Genomic DNA, 18,544 nt, shown 5'->3' on the forward strand with positions numbered 1-18,544 from the left:
TGGCTGAAAGTCCTGCAGAAAAAGTATTGTGCATCATCCTTGTGCTAGCTACTTGCCATTCGTCCAGGACTTGCTGCAAAACATAAGGTTGCCTGGTGCACCCTGCTGTGGTGGTGGTATGGGAGCGGAGAAGCACATCTTAGCTGTGTGTGCGTGTGTTGGTTGCGACCAATGAGAACGTAGCTGGGCTGCGAGCCCTGCTTACTGATTGGTTTGCTGTACGTGTTGACGTATTTGGCCCCCCTCCCCAGTCCCTACTTCATGCTCTGTTTGTTGCATGCAAGAAGGAATTCTCACTGTTCTATAGCCATCTTTTGCAATTATTATGGAGTTTCGTGTGTAATTACAATAATGGGGTAACAATGTTCCATCATGCTGGTGATAGCACTGAAAGTGTTCCTGGGTGCTCAGGAATTGGTGACAACAATGTTTTTGTGGTGAAGTCATTCTGTAGCAGTAATGGTAAATGACCATGTGATACTTCTGAGGAAGATAGCTGCGTTAGTAATGATAGTATTGATGACCCTGATTACAGCTTTATTGATGATGATACAGGAAGTGGTTTTAGTAATCATGATGGTGTTCGAGGTGTTGGTGATAGTAGTGTGAGTGTTGCAGGTGTTGGACATGGTGATGTGGGTAAAGGTGGAGCTGCTGCTGCTGCTGGCTGTGGTGGTGGTGTCATAACGGTGCAACAGGTCATCATCAAAATTGTGTTCCTGCTACCCACGTAGAAAAAAAAGGCTGTGTTTGTGCAATGCAGCCAGAAAAATGGGGGAAGAATGTGGCTAAGCAGAAGCGTAATACGGGGCAGGAATACGTTAGTTACGACACAAAAAAAAGTTGTGGAAGCATTTGCAAGTTGGTCCCCCATGCCTTGATGGCTGCTTTGATAAGATAGGCAGAGAAGCAATAGATGAAATTTTTACCATTGCCTGGGCAGTTGGCAAATACAGTGCCCAGAATGCCTACCTTCTAAGCCTGATACGTGATGAGGTAGTCAGGAGGAAGTGCACACATGTGGTGAGCCTCAGGTCAGTCCACATTGTGTATTATGTAAAAGTGGAGGAAATCAGAGTGTGCTGCTCTGCTTTTGCATCCATCCATGGGTAGGGCAAGGAGAAAACGGCTATTCTCCTGCATAAGCACCATGAGTCACCCAATGGGACCCCAGTGCCTGACAAACGTGGACACAGTCCCTCTCCACGTGCCATCACCGGGCATACTTTGAAACTTGTGCATGAGCACAGCCAGGGTTTACCTTTCACTGTGGTTCATTACACCTGTGCCACAACCCCTCACCGACGTTACCTAGAGGCTTATAACAGTATCAGTGAGCTCTGTGTCAATTACATGACTTGAATTAACCAGAATAGGAATGATCAGTACAAGGTGTCAGAGTGCTTTTATATAATGGTGTTCACACTAGATTACAACATCGTCTTCCAGCCGCCAGAGAGAGATGTTTGCCCAACACATGAGAAGCTTAATCAGGAGATCAGGAACCGGAAGAATGCTGGCCTTGATGTTGCCAACATTCAAGACCAGCTGACGGTACGCAAGAATGATGCTTAAGTGCCATGAGACCTCCTGCATCAGACTGAACATACAGCACCCTCCAGTGACTCAGCCAGTGTGGCTATAGACCTGCAACAATTGCATCTTTGCCCATGGCAGCAGGCTGGTGTGGCTTACTGTTAGCAGAAGTTGTGGGTCTACAACCTCTGCATTTACAACTTGAACAAGGAAACCAGTACAGTATGTTTGTGTGGTACGAGGTGACGGGGGCATGACTCAGAGGAGGTGGCCAGGTGTATGCTCAAGTGGCTTCAGATAAAGATCACCCAGCAACAGCAGGACTTCACTGCTCTTCAAGTGTTCTGTGACAGCTGTGGGGACCAGAACTAAAACATCACTATTTTCCTTATGGCCGTGCAGCAAGTGCACACTAGGCGTCTGTCCCAGGCCTGCCGCTGGTGGCTGACATTTCCTTTCAGGACGGCTATTACTTCAAGAATGACTACAACCTTGATGACACTCCAGCCAACATCGCCAAGGTAAGAGTGATGAAGGGAAGGGTGAAGTATGCATGGGAGAGGTTTGGCATGTCCAGCATGGCACTGATGCATGAGCACCCCACTGAGTGCCTTCTGACACCATGGAATTGCAACAACCTCAGAATTCTCCTTAGTCTTCTTGAGGCACTGGCCCAAACATGGCTCAACAGTCTCCTTGACCATCAGGAGGAGCTGAGGCAGGCACAAGGGAGGCAGCAACATGACCCTGACAATGATACTCTGGACTATGTGCCAGTGGTTTGTTGCGCAAGTGTTGTCTGGCACTAGTGTCAGGCTTCCCTCCTCTCCACCTCTTTCATTGACGGTAATGACATGACAGTGGACAATGTCACTGGGACTACCTCTGCTGAGACCTTCAGATACTAATCTCTGATGTTTGATGTGTGTACAGTACTAAGATTTTTTACCACTTTTCTGCTCCTGCATAATTCATCTTCACTGATAACAAGAGCAGTACATACATACAGCCATTGAGAGGAAGAAACAGACATAGGGAGCCCAACAGACAAACAGACAGGCATGAGAGGAGAGGGAGTGGAAAGCTGGGAGTTGGATTGATTGTAGCCCCCCTCCCCCCCCTTTTTTTTTTTTTTTTTTTTTTTTTTTTTTTTTTAGGGCAACCCAGATGACCTGTTTTGGGGGGGGCATAGCACATTCATATTGTTTAAATGGTACTTATCTTTGTTCTTATCAGTGTTGTAACTTAAGAAATTAAAAAGAAATGATTGATTAATATTAATTTCATAGGTCTGTCTATCTATCTATTGCCAGACATCTTAATCCTGTAAGGGGTGGACACAAATAAATCGCCTCCATGTCACCCTGTCCCCTGCCATTTCATTGCCCTGCTCCCAGCTCACACCCCCCTCTCTCATATACCTCTCCACTCCATCCCTCTATCTCATCTTTTGCCTCCCCCTCCCTCTCCCCCCTCTCCCCCCTTCCACCTCACTCACATGCACTCTCCATCCTCTCCACATGTCCAAACAACCTCAGTGTGTCTCTCCTAACGTTTCCTGTCACATCCACATCCACAGCACAACACTCCTTCACTTCCTCATTTGTCAGTCTGTCTCTCCATGTGACTCCACATGCTCCTCTCTAATAACTGATTTCCACAGCTCTCACCCTTGACTTGTGTCCCTCCAACAGCGTCCAAGCTTCACTTCCATACGTTAGAGTTGGTATCACAATACTGTCATGTAGTAGTTTTTTCACTTCCTTGCTCACTTCCCAGTTTCTTATCACTGCTTTCAAGGAACCAGCAACCTTTCTTCCCTGTTGTACCCTTTCAAACACTTCACCCTCTAAACTTCCATCCTTACTCATCACACTACCCAAGTACTTAAATGCACTCACATTTTCCATTTCCTCCTCATCCACCCTCACCATACATTCATTGACATCACTTCTCTCGAAGACCATAACTTTACCCTTCCCTACATTCGCCTTTAGATTCCATTTCTTACACACTCTTCCCGAACTCATCCACCAAGCCTTGCAGCTCCCCTTCATCTTCACCTAACAACACAGTATCATCTGCAAACAACAGTATAGGAAGTTTCCAAACACTGCCCTCTCTCACTAGGGCCACTCCAACATCTACTGCCCTACTTTGTATCTCTTTTATAACTCCATCCATATACAGATTGAACAACCATGGAAACATGACACATGCTTGTTTCAATCCAACCTTCATATAGAAAAATTCACTCATTTCACTATCCACATGCCACTCACTGCAGCCTTGATACCCTCATACATACTTTTCACGGCCTTCAGCAACTTCCCATCTACTCCATATATTCTTAATACTTTCCACAATCCTTGTCTATTCACCCTGTCATGTGCTTTCTCCAAATCCATGAAGGCTGCATACAACTTCTTTTCCTGCTCTAGAAACTTTTCCACAAAGGATCTAAGAATGAATATATGATCTACACAACCTTTTTCCTTCCTAAAGCCTCCTTTTCCATCTCCAACTAATTCCTTTGTTATCTCCCTAACTCTGTCAATAAGTGTCCTACTGTATATTTTTACTGTTACACTAAGAAGACAAAGGCCTCTATGATTACCACACACTTCTTTTTCCCCCCTTTTGTTTTGTAGAGGGGAATAATTACACCTGACTTCCAATCCTCCGGGACTCAACCTTCCTCCCAAGCCAATCTGCACATCTTCCACATCCATTCTACTACTATCTCTCTCCCATGCTTCAGCTTTTCACCATACACTCCATCAGTTCCTGGGGCTTTCCCCATTTTAACTTTCTTCATTGCTTCCACAACTTCCATCATACTGATATTTTCCTCTCTTCTCACATCCCTCCTTCTCCCAGCCATTCCCCAGCCTCTTATACGTGCATTACTTTCATTCTCTTTGTTCAACAATTCATTGGAAAGTGTTCTCTCCATCTGCTCACTTTTTCTCCCTTCTCCACTAGCAAGCTACCATTTTTATCTTTCATTCCTCAACGAACTTCATTGCCACCCTGTCTGACTCTCTTTACCTCCTTCTGGAACATTTTCTTACATTCCTTCCACTTTATACTCAAGTTCCTTCCAAACTCCTCATCCACTCTTCTTACTCTCTCTTACTAATATTTTCACCTCTTCCTCTCTACATACAACTCTCTCTTTCGTCTCTCAACTTCTTCCACACCCCTGTTTCTCATCCACTCATTATATCCTTTCTTCTTTTGTGCCACAGCCTCACTCATCTCTTCATTCCACCATGCTGTTCCCTGCACCCCATTTTGTTTTCGCTTCACCCCACACACCACCTCACATGCTGCACAGATTTCTTCTTCGAATATCTTGTACACACCTTCCACGTCTCTTATTTGGTCCAATCTTTATTTACCCAATCGCTCCTACACTTCCCTCTTATATTCTGCCTTTCCTCCATCCTCTTGTAACTTTTCCACCCTCTTTGTATGAACTACTCTTTCCTGTCCTTCCCTTCTTCTATTATTCCATTTCATTTGGACTTTGATTGGTCAGAAAGTCCACTTTGATTGGTCAGAAAGTCCACTCTCCCAGCCTCTATATACTCTTGCATCCATTACACACCTTCTCATCCTTTCATCTATCCATCCATCCATCCATCATCCAATCCTACGTTACCACATGAGGAGCGTAGGAGCCCAGGGCTAGGGAAGTTGGTCCCGACAATTAAGTGACCAGCCTCACTCCTCCCTGAGTGGCATTACGTGAGCATTAATCCCCAACCATTCCTTGGACATAAACCTTCACTGGCTCAATCTGTTCGGAGCGCCGTAATTACCCACTAAACCACCAGGCGCCAAAATTTGGTTCTGTGGTTACAGCCAGCGTAGTAAATGGTTTCCAGGTGTACAGGAAGCCATTTGGCTTGTCACTTAGTGTAGAGTCACTCACAGGCAGAAGGAAGAGGAAAGAATGAAAGAAAGAAAGGCAGAACAGGATGGAAGGAGAGAAGAGTGGAGGAGAGGAGATGGCAGACACCCGAAAGCAGCACTACATCGAGTGAGTGGATGGTGAGCGCCCCCACCTACCACAATCCTTCTATCCGCACACACATAATCAATCATTGTCTTCCGTTCATTCAGTTCACCACCCACCCTTCTCATCACTCGCCATGTATACCTATGAATCATTTTGTGCCCGAAGGTAGGTGGGGGTGCTCTTCATCCACCCACTTAGTGTAGTGGTATTCTGTTTTTTGGGTAGCTATACACTGAGTGGCAAGCCAAATGATTTGCTGTAAACCAGGAAAGCATTTATGGCGCTGTGTGGTAACCATATAACCAACCAGCACTTGTTCCATGCGCGACAACAAGTGGGTTCGCGGAGGGTTAGTGCCCTTCCCTGGAAAACAACTAACTGAAAATACAAACAAGGTTTCTTAGGTATGGCCAAAATATTAAAAGACTCAATCTACAGTCAAAAACCTTATATAGAAAAAAGAACATTTTACCATCAAAATAAAAAAGTTAAGGCTGCGAGCATATTGGTGGACTTTGAACCTGTTTTCTGGTGTTTTATGATTTGGAGTGAGAACTCCTTACGTCTCGTGACCCCTTAGATGTGCAGCTCCATCGTCTGGGTATACCACTTTAATTGTGCAATGGCATCCATTGCCAGCATTCACGTGATGGTAGGAAAGTTAAAGCAAAAAAGATCACTTGGTTCAAGGGGTGAACAGTATGAAAAAGTGAGGCATAGATTTTTTGTATGACACATTTGTGTGTTTCCTGATGTGTTAAAATGCAGCAAGAGAGGTGACAATTAAGCATTTATAGAAGGTACATGCAGTTTTAGATTACCTGAGTTGGGGCGGGGAACTGTTATTCATTAAAACTGATATTCCGCGAGATCCACTGACATGTCATTAAGGCACCTCAGCTAATACCATCACAAAAGCTCTGAAAGACATAGCCCTAGCATGTGTTCAAAATGGACTATGGGTATTATGCCAAAATATGTGAAGATCCATCATGTAGAAAGATTTGGGTCATAGGAAGTGTATTGTTAAGTCTGTTGCCAGAGTTTAACACATTAAGAAGAGAGGGACGGGGGGGAGACTGCTTTGCCCTAGGAATAGACTTGAGGAGAGTTTTTCTTAATGTTACTGATAGTCTTATCTTGTCAGTCAGTTATATGCTTACCATCCTCAGACAGTTTCATTGGGTCTAGATGGGTGTGATAGAGCCATCATTAACCCTTTCTTATATTTAATAAAATCATCAGGATATTGCAAGATTCAGTCAGTTTAACATGTACAGGTTATCCCTTAATTCACGCGAACTTTTTTCATGCGATTTCGATTATCCTGGAATTTTTCGTACAATAATTAAAACAAAATTATAGTATTCAAATAAGTAATTTCAATATACAAGAGAAATAAATAAAATATGAAAAATGCCTACCTGCTGCCCATGTGCACACATATATGTATGTGTGTGTGTGTATATGTGTGTGGGAGCCTGGGAGATCGGTTTACCACGCACCACACAGTCAGTTTGAATCCGACGGTCGAACCATGCATGACTTGCAAATCGTTATTTGTGGCTTATTTTTCTGCCTTCCAGTAATTGCTTGCCTTGTCTGTCAACATGGGGCATATGCATAGTGCTAGTAATGCATGTGGTAACACACCAAAACTGACTTGTAAAGTGATGTTGCTGACAAAGTTAAAGTGTTGGACAGACTTCAGGGAGGAATGTCGGCGACAATTTTCCGTCAGGACGATTCCCTGTCATTTATTTACATACCAGTTTATTTAGCAAGTACAGTACACTAGTTTTTTACTTATATGAGTTATAAAATCCCCCTGAAAATTAGTTATTAAAGTATTAATTAATCAATAATAAGTACAGTATATTAATAGAATGACGGGGAATTGTCCATGTTTTGATGGTGAATTGACTTGATGGTGAATTGTCTCAGAATTGTATGTTTGGGGTGAGTCAACTGTTCATACAAAAAAGAAGGAGAACGTAGCATACGGGAGACAGTAAGGGCTAGTGCACCAGACTGCTAAAGTGTCTCCACCTACGCCTGTGAATTGTCTTGTGACCGCATGTTTGGGGTGAATGAGTCAACTGTTCATACAATAAAGAAGGCAGAATGTAGCATACAGGAGGCAGTGAGGGCTAGTGCACCAGACTGCTGAAGTGTCTCCACCTACGCCTGTGCTTTCAGGTTTCAGTTTTAAATTTGTTACATTTTTGTTGTTTTTAATACTTAATGCTAGTTTATAAGGTGTATGTAGTGCATAAACAGTATTATTCAAATGTAATATACGTATAGACATGCGTAATTATGTGCACACAAGGGCAGAACATATACGCGAATTTACCACCTACGTGAAGGGTCTGGGAACCTAACCCTTGCGTGAATTAAGGGCTTACCTTTGATTCAAGGGGTCAGTCAAACCTTGGGCCACTACACCTTGAAAGAATTACAGTAAGTCCTTGTTGTGTTCCAGAATATTACAACTTTTTCCCTGGATTTGTGCTGCATATATCAGGAAACTGGCATAACAGCCATATAGGTAACAATGGAACTTAAACAGACAATTTTCTGCACATATGTGAATTTAGTATCCAGAAAGAACACTGATCTCAATATAGTCTGTTCATAATGAGGACATAGTATCATAGACTTGGCTCTTATCATTAATGTTATTACAGATGCCATTTGGAGCGAGTGAGTGTGTGCAGCAGTACCCTGAGATGTACAGGTGTGCCATGCGCACCATGATGTTGGCACAGGTCATACGTTGCTTCATGCACCGCCTCTTTAATGATGACTCCTTCATGCCCGCAGACCTGTATGACCCCAGTAAGTGATAATGTAGCCATCATCCTTCCTTGCCTCAGCCTCAGTACTGACACAAAATACAACTCGAGCAATCCAGTTTGTTTTCACCAGATGTAGTCATCTCATTCCATGACACAATTTACATTTATTGACCTCATGCACCCCACTCTCAGAACACAATCTTTCAGCATAGTCTCAACAAGATATCTCTGGGAGGGCATGGTTTAACATTTTACCAGCATTTTGGGCCACTGATGTACCACTTGCTGTGTTGTTTCCTTGCGTGTTGGTACACCGATGGTACAATAATGAGTCAAGGTTTGTTTTCACTTTTTTTGTATTTCACCTTCATAAATATTGACTAGGCAGATTTTTTTTTTGTTATTGTTTCTACAGTAGAAGACATAATGAATAGGATAATGATATAAGATTAGAAAAATGCCTGTTTATTAACCCTTAGCTGCCGGGAGTTTCCGGCCGTCGCTTACTCATCCATATGGGAGATTTCCGAGATTTGGGCAAAAAATACCCTTACTTCAAACCCTGATATCTGCCAACCTATAATAGCTGGAGAAACAAATAAAAACACATAAGACTCATCAACTCTTCCTCTTACCAATGAAGGTATCCTGAGGTCTCTAGATGGTCCCGTCGTTGGGTAAGGATGAGTTGAAGACAAGTGGTTTTTCACGTTTGGCGGGGTTGATCCGAGCGCGCGCCACTGGCTGTGACCTTGACCTCATTGGCTAGAGTTGGCAGCACTGACCAGAGTGGTGATTGTAACACTGCCCAGGCGTCCTTGGTTGGAATGTGTAAAGTTTCATTCGTTTTTTGACCTCCCCTTACTCACCGTTGTAAGGATGAGTCATCATTCTGTCCATGTGGCTCCCCAATGGGTTTTCCGCCCATTTCATAATGCCACTGTGTCCCATAGGTGTGTGGGAAAGGAAATATCTCTTCGTTTTTTTGTACTCACTTCTACCATCAATTTTAATAATTTCCCTTTACAAGGACGCTTATAATTGCACTTGACATCATGATTACAGGTAATTGCACTTTGACAAGTAATTGCTGTGGCTGTTTCACACAGTATCGTTGAGAATGGGGTAATTATTTGTACTATAATTCAGACTGGTTTGTACTAATCAGGGGCATCGTGAAAATTTTATAAATGTTATACACAACTTACATTATTTGTGCTTTGCATCACAAATACACTGATGCTCATATTCAGCTCAATTTTCCTGAGTATTGAGTGATATGATTTAGTTATAGCCAACCAGGTAATTTGCTTTCTGGCCCACTCACAAATGGTTTTCTTTCAGGTAACAGGTAGGATACACTGATGCTCATATTCAGCACAATTTTCCTGAGTATCGAGTGAAATAATTTTGTTATAGCCAGCCAGGCAATTTTCTTTCTGGCCTGCTCACAAGTGGTTTTCTTTCAGGTAATGGGTAGGCTGACTCAAGGTGTTTCCAATGATATATTCACTTGTATCAGTAAACAGTAACACTTATTGCATTGCACTTGTAGAACTTATTATAAAACACTTATATTGTAGCACTTACTATAAATCACTTATAATATCCAACATTTCACTTATTTATAAAAATACACACACTTGTGCATTCCTGTATGCTATGTACTCTTTTCCTACACACCTGCTCAGTAATCACGTCGGAGTGATACTCAGAAAAACATTTAGGGCATAGGGGGACCTTGCACTCTGCACATTGGTATAAGATCTCTTTCCGTGATGGGGGCAGCATTTGGTTGTATGACAGATGTGGCACTGCCTGTAGGCCTGATGACCTGCTATGGTATGGCCAATCTCTACCAGTCTGTGCCGCTGGAAATACTCGGCATAACTTAGCCTGTCCGTTGTAGCCACTGTCCCCCGCCTAGCACCTGGCATCTGTCCAGATGAATATTCTTCAAGGAGTTCGCTTGCAAGCTCTCTCTCAAACTCTTGTAGAAAGAGAGAGATTTCCTGACGAGCTCCTTGAGCAGTATGAAACTGTTCAGGATGGCAATATCAAGAAGGTGTAATAATGCCTTCTTGCTCCACCTGCAGGACTTAGGTAGGCAAACAACCTCACCAGTTTGCATGTCCGATTTATCAGCAAACTGCATGTTGATATTATATTCGTTGACAGCATCTGGCTTTACCACGGGTTCCCTGGTCCTGTAATCTGTTTTTCCAGTTTCCACAAACACACCCTTATGTACTGTAGACATATTAACCCGTCTCTTATCATGCCAGAGAAGGGCTAACATGTTGCCACATTTCTTGGTCAGAAGGGCTCCTTTCTCATTATTTGCGGGAAATTCTTTCTGTTTGCCCTAACAGATCCACAGGACCCAGTACCATGGTCAAGCAAGTACTTGGTCAACGCCGGGGCAGTGTAATAATTATCGGTATACAGAATGTGGTGAATGTTGAAAAACCTTTCCATTAGCACTTTCATGACTGATGCCGAGAAACCATGAGGAGCGTCACTAGGTATATCAACATCTCTTGCCATATAAACTGTCACATCCAGCACATATCCAGTTTTGCAGTCGTAAAGGACAAAGAATGTAAGGCAAAAGTGGTGACGCTTCGATGGCACATACTGAATAAATGCCAGCCTGCCCCTGAATAACACCAGCGACTCATCAGTTACCACTTTCTGAAACGGACGAAAAACCTTGGCAAATGACTCCTTGAGCATTGCAGGATTGGTCTAATTTTCCACAACCTGTCGTTTAATGCAGGCCAGTAATTTCTATTGAAATGAAGGAACCTAAGGATGGCCAGGCACCCGTCACTGACCATGTACTTTCTGAAGACAGGTGTGTCCACGAGTTCATCTATCTGTCTATCTATCTATAGCCCGACGCCCTAATCCCGCAAAGGGTGGCCGCAGACAAAGCTCCTCCAAGCCGCTCTGTCACCCACCATTTGACTACCCTCCCCCCGACTCTCCCCCCTCCCTTATATACCTCTCAGCTCCATCCGTCCCTTTCCCTCCCTCCACCTCACCTACATACACCATCTTAGTCAGTCTTTCTTTCTTCATTCTCTCCACATGTCCAAACCACCTCAGTGTATTTCTCCTAAACTTCTCAACCACATCCACCCCACAACGTTCCTTTACTTCTTCATTCATCGACCTGTCCCTCCATGTCACTCCACATGCTCCTCTCAAGTAACTCATTTCCACTGCTCTCACTCTTGACTTGTTCCCCTCTTGCAAGGTCCACACCTCACTTCCATACGTCAGGGTAGGGATCACAATACTATCATGGAGTGACTTCTTAACTTCCATACTCACCTCCCTATTTCTTATCACTGCTTTCATTGAACCAACAACCTTCCTTCCCTACTATACCCTTTCACACACTTCATCCCCCAATGTTCCATCCTTACTCATCACACTACCCAAGTACTTGAATGCACTCACATTCTCCATATCCTCACCATCCAACTTCACTGTTCATTCTGTGACTTCATTCGTCTCAAACACAATAACTTTACTCTTATTTACAATAACTTTTAGATTCCTCCTCCTACACACTGTCCCAAATTCATTCACCAAACCTTGCAACTCCCATTCATCTTCACTCAACAATACTGTATCATCAACAGACAGCAACACCGGAAGCTTCTAAATCTCACCCTCATTCATTAGAGCCACCCCCACATCCACTGCCCTACCTTGCACCTCCTTTACAACCCCATCCATGTATAAATTAAACAGCCATGAGACTTCACACAACCCTGTTTCAGTCCCACATTGAGATCAAAGAACTCACTCAGCGCACCATCCACTTGCACCGTAGCCTTAGCTCCTTTGTACATACTCTTCACAGCACTCAACAATTTCCCCTTCACTCCATATATTCTTAATACCTTCCACTTACCTTGCCTATCTATTCTGTCACAAGCTTTTTCCAAGTCCATGAAGGCACCATACACTTTCTTTCCCTTCTCTAGATACTTCTCCACTAAGCATCTTAGAATAAATATCTGATCTACACACCCTTTTCCCTTCCTAAATCCCTCTTGTTCTTCTCCAACTAGCTCCTCCGTTTTATGCCTAACCCTATCAGTGAGTATTCTACCACATTTTTCCAGTCACACTTAGAAGGCAAATACCCCTATGGTTACCACATACTTCTCTCTCCCCTTTTCCTTTGTATAAAGGATCAATTATACCTGATTTCCAGTCCTCTGGAACCTTTCCCTCTTCCTAAGCCAGTCTACACAACTTCCATATCCACTCCACAACAGTCTCACCCCCATACCTCAGCATTTCACCACACACTCCATCAATTCCTGGGGCCTTTCCCATCTTGATCATCTTCATTGCTTCCACTACTTCCTCCCTACTGATCTCTTCCTCCCTCCACTCATCTCTTCTTCTCCCAGCCATTCCCCAACCACTTATACTCGCACTGCTCTCAGTCTCAACATTCAACAAATCCTCAAAGTGCTCCTTCCATCTCCTAAATTTCTCTCTCTTCTCCACCAACACTCTATTATTCCTATCTTTCACTCCCCTACTATTTCGCCTTGCACGCTGCCTTACTTTCTTTTCCTCCTTCCAAAACAATTTCTTACTCTCCCTCCATTTCACACTCAGAGTCCTCCCAAATTCTTCATCCACGTTCTTCTTACTCTTCTTCACCAATCTCTTCACCTCCCTTCTCCTGCTCACATATACCTCTCTCTTCTTTCTCTCATCTTCTCCCCTACTTCTACTCGCTAGCCATTCATTATATGCCTTCTTCTTTTGTTCAACAGCTTGTTTCGCCTCATCGTTCCACCATGCTGTCCCTTGCACACCCTTGCATCTCCTCCTCACTCCACAAACCACCTCACACACTGCGTCTATCTCTTCCGTGAATATCTTACATACGTCTTCCACCTCTTCCATCTGCTCAAACTCATACTTTCCCAATCATTCTTCCACTATGCTCTTATACTCTGCCATTTTCTCACTTTCTTGCAGCCTCTCCACTCTTCTCACAGGAGCTGTTTCCTCCTGTCTTCCCCTTCGTGTCTTCAACCATTTTCTTTGCAGCTTTACCTTGGCCATCACTAAATGATGGTCCGAGACTCCATTCCCCCACCCTCTCCACACTCTTGCATCCAACACTTGTCTTCTCATTCGCTCATCCACACACACGTAGTCTATCATTGCCTTTCGTTCAACAGGTTCACCATTCATCCTCCTGATTACTCTCCATGTATACCTGTGGTTCATCTTATGCCGAAAGTAGGTGTTAGCTATTGCCAAGCCCTTACCAGCACAGATGTCCATCAAAACACTACCATTCCCATCTACTTCAGCTGGCACACCCCACTGACCTACCACTCCATCCACTCGTACATTCCCAACTTTGCCATTCATGTCTCCAATCAAAAGCATTCTCTCGCTCCTCTCAAATTTGTCCATACATGGTTCTACACTCACCCAAAACTCATCTTTCACTTTTGCCACTCGGTCCTCTGTCGGTGCCTACGCACATACAGTCGCCCACGCTTGTATACCTACTTTCATCCTCACCCATAAAATCCTTGCACCCACTGTTCCATACTCTGTTATATTCTCTTTCCTCTTCTTGCATATCATCAGACATACTCCCTCTCTTGCCCTCTCATTCTCATCAACTCGCGCACATATACCAAAACCCTATTCCCACTCTCTCACCCTTTCAACCCTCCATTTAGTTTCAGTCAGTCAACATATATTCACTCCTGCATCCTCAAGCACCTGAACAATCTCTTTCTCTTTCACTTCATTATTCACTCCTCACACATTCCATGTCCCCAGCCTCATAATGTCCTTTGTCCATTCCTTAGTCGTCAACATATGGTCCGTCCTGGTCCGAGGCGCTTTATTTGCTTGTTTAGTTAGTTCTTTTTATGGGGTGGGGCACTAGCCCACCACCAACTCTTTTAGTCGCCTCGTACGACAAATAGTCATGGAGCACATGTTTTCTTATGTGCACCATCAACATGGTAAAGGTTAGCCACACAAACATCTCCCCCACCTTCACAGGTATCCAGTCACATATGTGTGTGCACTTGCTGACAGACACCGCACACAAATGGCCTGGTGGAAATTTATTTCCTCCACCAGGTATTGTATGATAGCAGTAGTGAAAATAGTCCTGAATAAACTGCTAATAGTCCAGCGCCTGGGGGGAAGCTCATCCTGTTGCACACCTGCTCTCTCATCATCAAACACTGACACAGACAGCTCAAAGCCGGCTCCATCTTCCCACACATAGGTATCGACTCGACCCATACATGGTAAAGCCGGCCGTCATCCACGTGCAGGACATTTTTTCTGCGTTCGTGCATGCCTGGGTCTGGTTAGTACTTGGATGGGTGACCGCCTGGGAACACCAGATGCTGTTGGCATCCCTACGTGTCAAGTGGGGTTGGTGGAGGATTGGTGCCCCTCCCTGTAAAACAATTAACTCTAAGCCATTGGCCACCCCGTCTGGGATACATGGCGTCTGGCAATGAATGAATGAATGAATGAATGTGCATGCCCAAGTGCACGCCCATGGGCAGGGGGTTAGGGGAGAAGGAGAGGAGGAGGTGTGGGAGTAAGCGGGTGATGACTTGCCTGATGCGGGACTTGCCTGGGGAGACGGTCCGTGCTGAGTATCACCATGAGTGAGGCTTGTGGGGGAAATACCACTCCCTAAGGGCCTGGGGAGACGTTCCGTGCTGAGTATCACCATGAGTGAGGCTTGTGGGGGAAATACCACTCCCTAAGGGCCTGGGGAGACGTTCCGTGCTGAGTATCACCATGAGTGAGGCTTGTGGGGGAAATACCACTCCCTAAGGGCCCGACTGTGGTGATTCCACCCTTGAGGTTCTAGGCTGAGGTGTAGGTGAACGTTGTAGGGAGAGACGTTGGCGAGCTGACGGTAAGGGTGTAGGAGAGATGGTTCTTCGGCGTTTATTTCACTGATGACCGCCAGCTCCACACTCTCCTGCCCAGTGTACTGGGTCATCTGTGTCCTTCTCCTTAGTGAACTCGTCACTGTCGAAGGCCCTTACCTCTTCCTGCAGGAGTTTGAGAGCCTTCTCTGGCGTCTGAGAGTGGCTAGGGGTTGGAGAGTGAGAGAGGTCGCTGTCTATGTGGTAGCTCTTCCTCTTCTCTGAGGACGTGCATTCTCTAAGTGTCTGTGAGGACACGATGTTGTCCAAGGCATGACCAATGGCACTATCACATATACCTTTCCCTGGCACTAAGGGCAGAACTTTGAGAGGGGTCGACGTGGCAATCAGCCCTTAACCCTTTAACCGCGGGTGTCATCTTAGAATGACATTGCAAAAACTGGACCAAACCGTGGGTGTTATTCTCGAATGTTTGTGAATATTTTGAATAACCCGCGTTTTTTCCGTGCGCCATTTGTTTCAAGGGAGAGTAGCTATTAAGTTCTTTCACTCCAGCTGACCCCCACCTCCCTCCTCCCACCCCCCGGGCCCCCACCTCCCACCCCACCCCTGACCAACACGCATCGGTATCTGTCCAGCTTGTGAGTGACAACACCGCTGATGTGGCAGTGAAGTGCGGGCAATTACAGTGCCTTTTACCTGCCTCAGTGAACACAGAGTGGGTGTTTATCGTATGTGCAGTGTTCATATATGTTTATAGTATTATTATCAGAATGAGGTTGGCATTTGGTAATGGTGTGTGAGCGAAAAATAGTGATTACAACACTGCTGATGTGGCAGTGAAGTGCGGGCAATTACAGTGCCTTTTACCTGCCTCAGTGAACACAGAGTGGGTGTTATCGTATGTACAGTGTTCATATGTGTTTATAGTATTATTATCAGAATGAGGTTGGCATTTGGTAATGATGTGTGAGCGAAAAATAGTGATTACAACACCGCTGATGTGGCAGTGAAGTGCGGGCAATTACAGTGCCTTTTACCTGCCTCAGTGAACACAGAGTGGGTGTTTATCGTATGTGCAGTGTTCATATATGTTTATAGTATTATTATCAGAATGAGGTTGGCATTTGGTGATGGTGTGTGAGCGAAAAATAGTGATTACAACACCGCTGATGTGGCAGTGAAGTGCGGACAATTACAGTGCCTTTTACCTGCCTCAGTGAACACAGAGTGGGTGTTTATCGTATGTGCAGTGTTCATATATGTTTATAGTATTATTATCAGAATGAGGTTGGCATTTGGTAATGGTGTGTGAGCGAAGGTAATGGTGTGTGAGCGAAAAATAGTGATTTTAGATCGCTCACTTCCAACGGCACTGCCCATCCAGTGATAGTCAACGAAATCATGAAACCTACATCATTGCAAAGCCGAAGGTTAGTACTTTCTAATGGTACCTTATTTTTCGCTCTAGATTTATTCTGTGCAGAGTTATAAAGGCTTGAAGTTTGTTTACATTTTGGCTGGAACCCCGGCGGGAGAGGCCAGTCGGGGCTAAACAATGCCCGCGATTAAAGGGTTAATGTGGTGTTGCGGAATCGGACGAAGATGAAGAAGAAGACATGGCTCATCCTGCTACCAGTGCCGTGTGCTGACTGAACCGCGGATCCACAGGGTACCTGGGGGTCCTACCTACTCAGTGGGTATCATAGAAAATGGTCATCAGTTCAAAGGGTGTCTGGAAGTTGTGTGTGGTATATGCCATCAGCCAGCGCTCTGCACCCTGAATCATGACAGCTGTATACATCAGCTGGCGGTTAGGGGTTAAGAAAACATATATCAAACTTCCACCTGTGACCAAGATATTTCATTTACATGTCAAACAATACTATTACTTGCACAAAAACATTGAAAGACAACCCTGTCTTGCAGAAATAGGGCCCTGAGCTTCAAATACAGCTTTCTTGATAAAAAAATCAATAAAATAAATTTACTAATGATGAATACTACAATTTTTTTTACTGGAAGAAAAAATGGAGCAACCACTCTTGTTTTGAACAGTTTTATGTTTGCTTTCTTGGGAGGGGGGGAAAGATAAATCCTGGATGTTTCTATTATAGATTATATTTGTAATCAGTTATAATTAATTATAAATAATTAATTAGTTCTAGTTACTCTTACCTGGATGTTGCTGATTACTATTTTGTCTTTCAACGTACCCAGCTGTCGTGTTGCCTGGTTGTAAGAAACACTTTACAATGACGCAGAAACTTTTAGAAGTTTGTGAGGAGATTAAAAGGAGGAAGGAAGAAGAAGAAACAGGATATAAGTAATTGTAGTGTTGGACCTTTGCGTGGGTTTCTAACTACAGTACCTAAATAGCTAAATCCTACCTGGAACTTCACAACAGAGAACTCAAGATGGTAAGAACCCGAAGAGCCAGGTAAGGATGAGGAGAGCCTATGTTACCTGGGCCAAAGTAGTACACCACATCAGTGATCCACCAGTGGCCCAACACGCGATAAGAGAAGAGAATACAGTAATCCCTCTAATATCCGAACGCCCAATATCTGAACATCCCCACTAACCGGACATAATTGTCCCGGGATCCAATATTCCCAAAATGGTCTGAAAACCGCAAAAAAAAAAAAAAAAAAAAAAAAAAAAAAAAAAAAACCCGCCCGTAATTTGAACTTGGCATGCGGGGCGCGGGACAGCTTTGTTGTGGCGCATCATTCCTCCGATGTCCGCTAGAGTGCCCCTGCATCCTCCCCACTTTCCGCCTCTCTCTCGTCGCAAGTGCACGCTCGTCGTCATGGCTGCCCACGTGCTCGCTTTTGTGGTGGTGCCTTACCTGCTGCCGGCACTCCTGCTGCTCTCGTGCCTCTCCTTCGTGTGTGTGTGATGATGGCCCCACCACCTGAGAAGAGGAAGAGAGTGGTGTTGACTCTGGAGAAGAAACGGGAGATATTGGAGAAAGTAGATGCGGGGTGGTCTTCTTCCTGCATCCTCTGCTAGTTCAACCTGGCCTGATCTACTTTGTTTGATATTAAGAGATCCCGAGACAAACTCATGCAGTACACGGCTGACTTCTCGTCAAGAATCAAACGCAAATGTGGAGAGGAAGGTGATGTTTACTCCCAAGTTTGCTGAAGTCGACTGCTCAACGTTGATTTGGTATCGACAGCAATGTGCTGCTGGTGTGATGGTACGTGGTACGGAGCTGAAGGCTGCTGCTGAGAAGTTCACCAGGC

At 44.5% G+C, this 18,544-nt stretch overlaps 1 protein-coding gene across 1 annotated transcript in view; it reads left to right on the forward strand.

Moving 5' to 3' along the window:
- LOC145394996 (uncharacterized) overlaps positions 1-18,544 on the forward strand; it is a 268,730-nt gene that overhangs the window by 22,116 nt on the left and 228,070 nt on the right. Inside the window, exon 2 of the mRNA XM_080268741.1 lies at positions 8,254-8,404. Within this exon, the coding sequence (XP_080124867.1) occupies positions 8,254-8,404 (151 nt within the window). The remainder of the gene's footprint in view (positions 1-8,253; positions 8,405-18,544) is intronic.

Source organism: Coenobita brevimanus, chromosome 29, assembly GCF_032717465.1.
Source record: "Coenobita brevimanus isolate Jiangsu-jjx chromosome 29, ASM3271746v2, whole genome shotgun sequence".
Taxonomy (NCBI): Eukaryota; Metazoa; Arthropoda; class Malacostraca; order Decapoda; family Coenobitidae; genus Coenobita; species Coenobita brevimanus.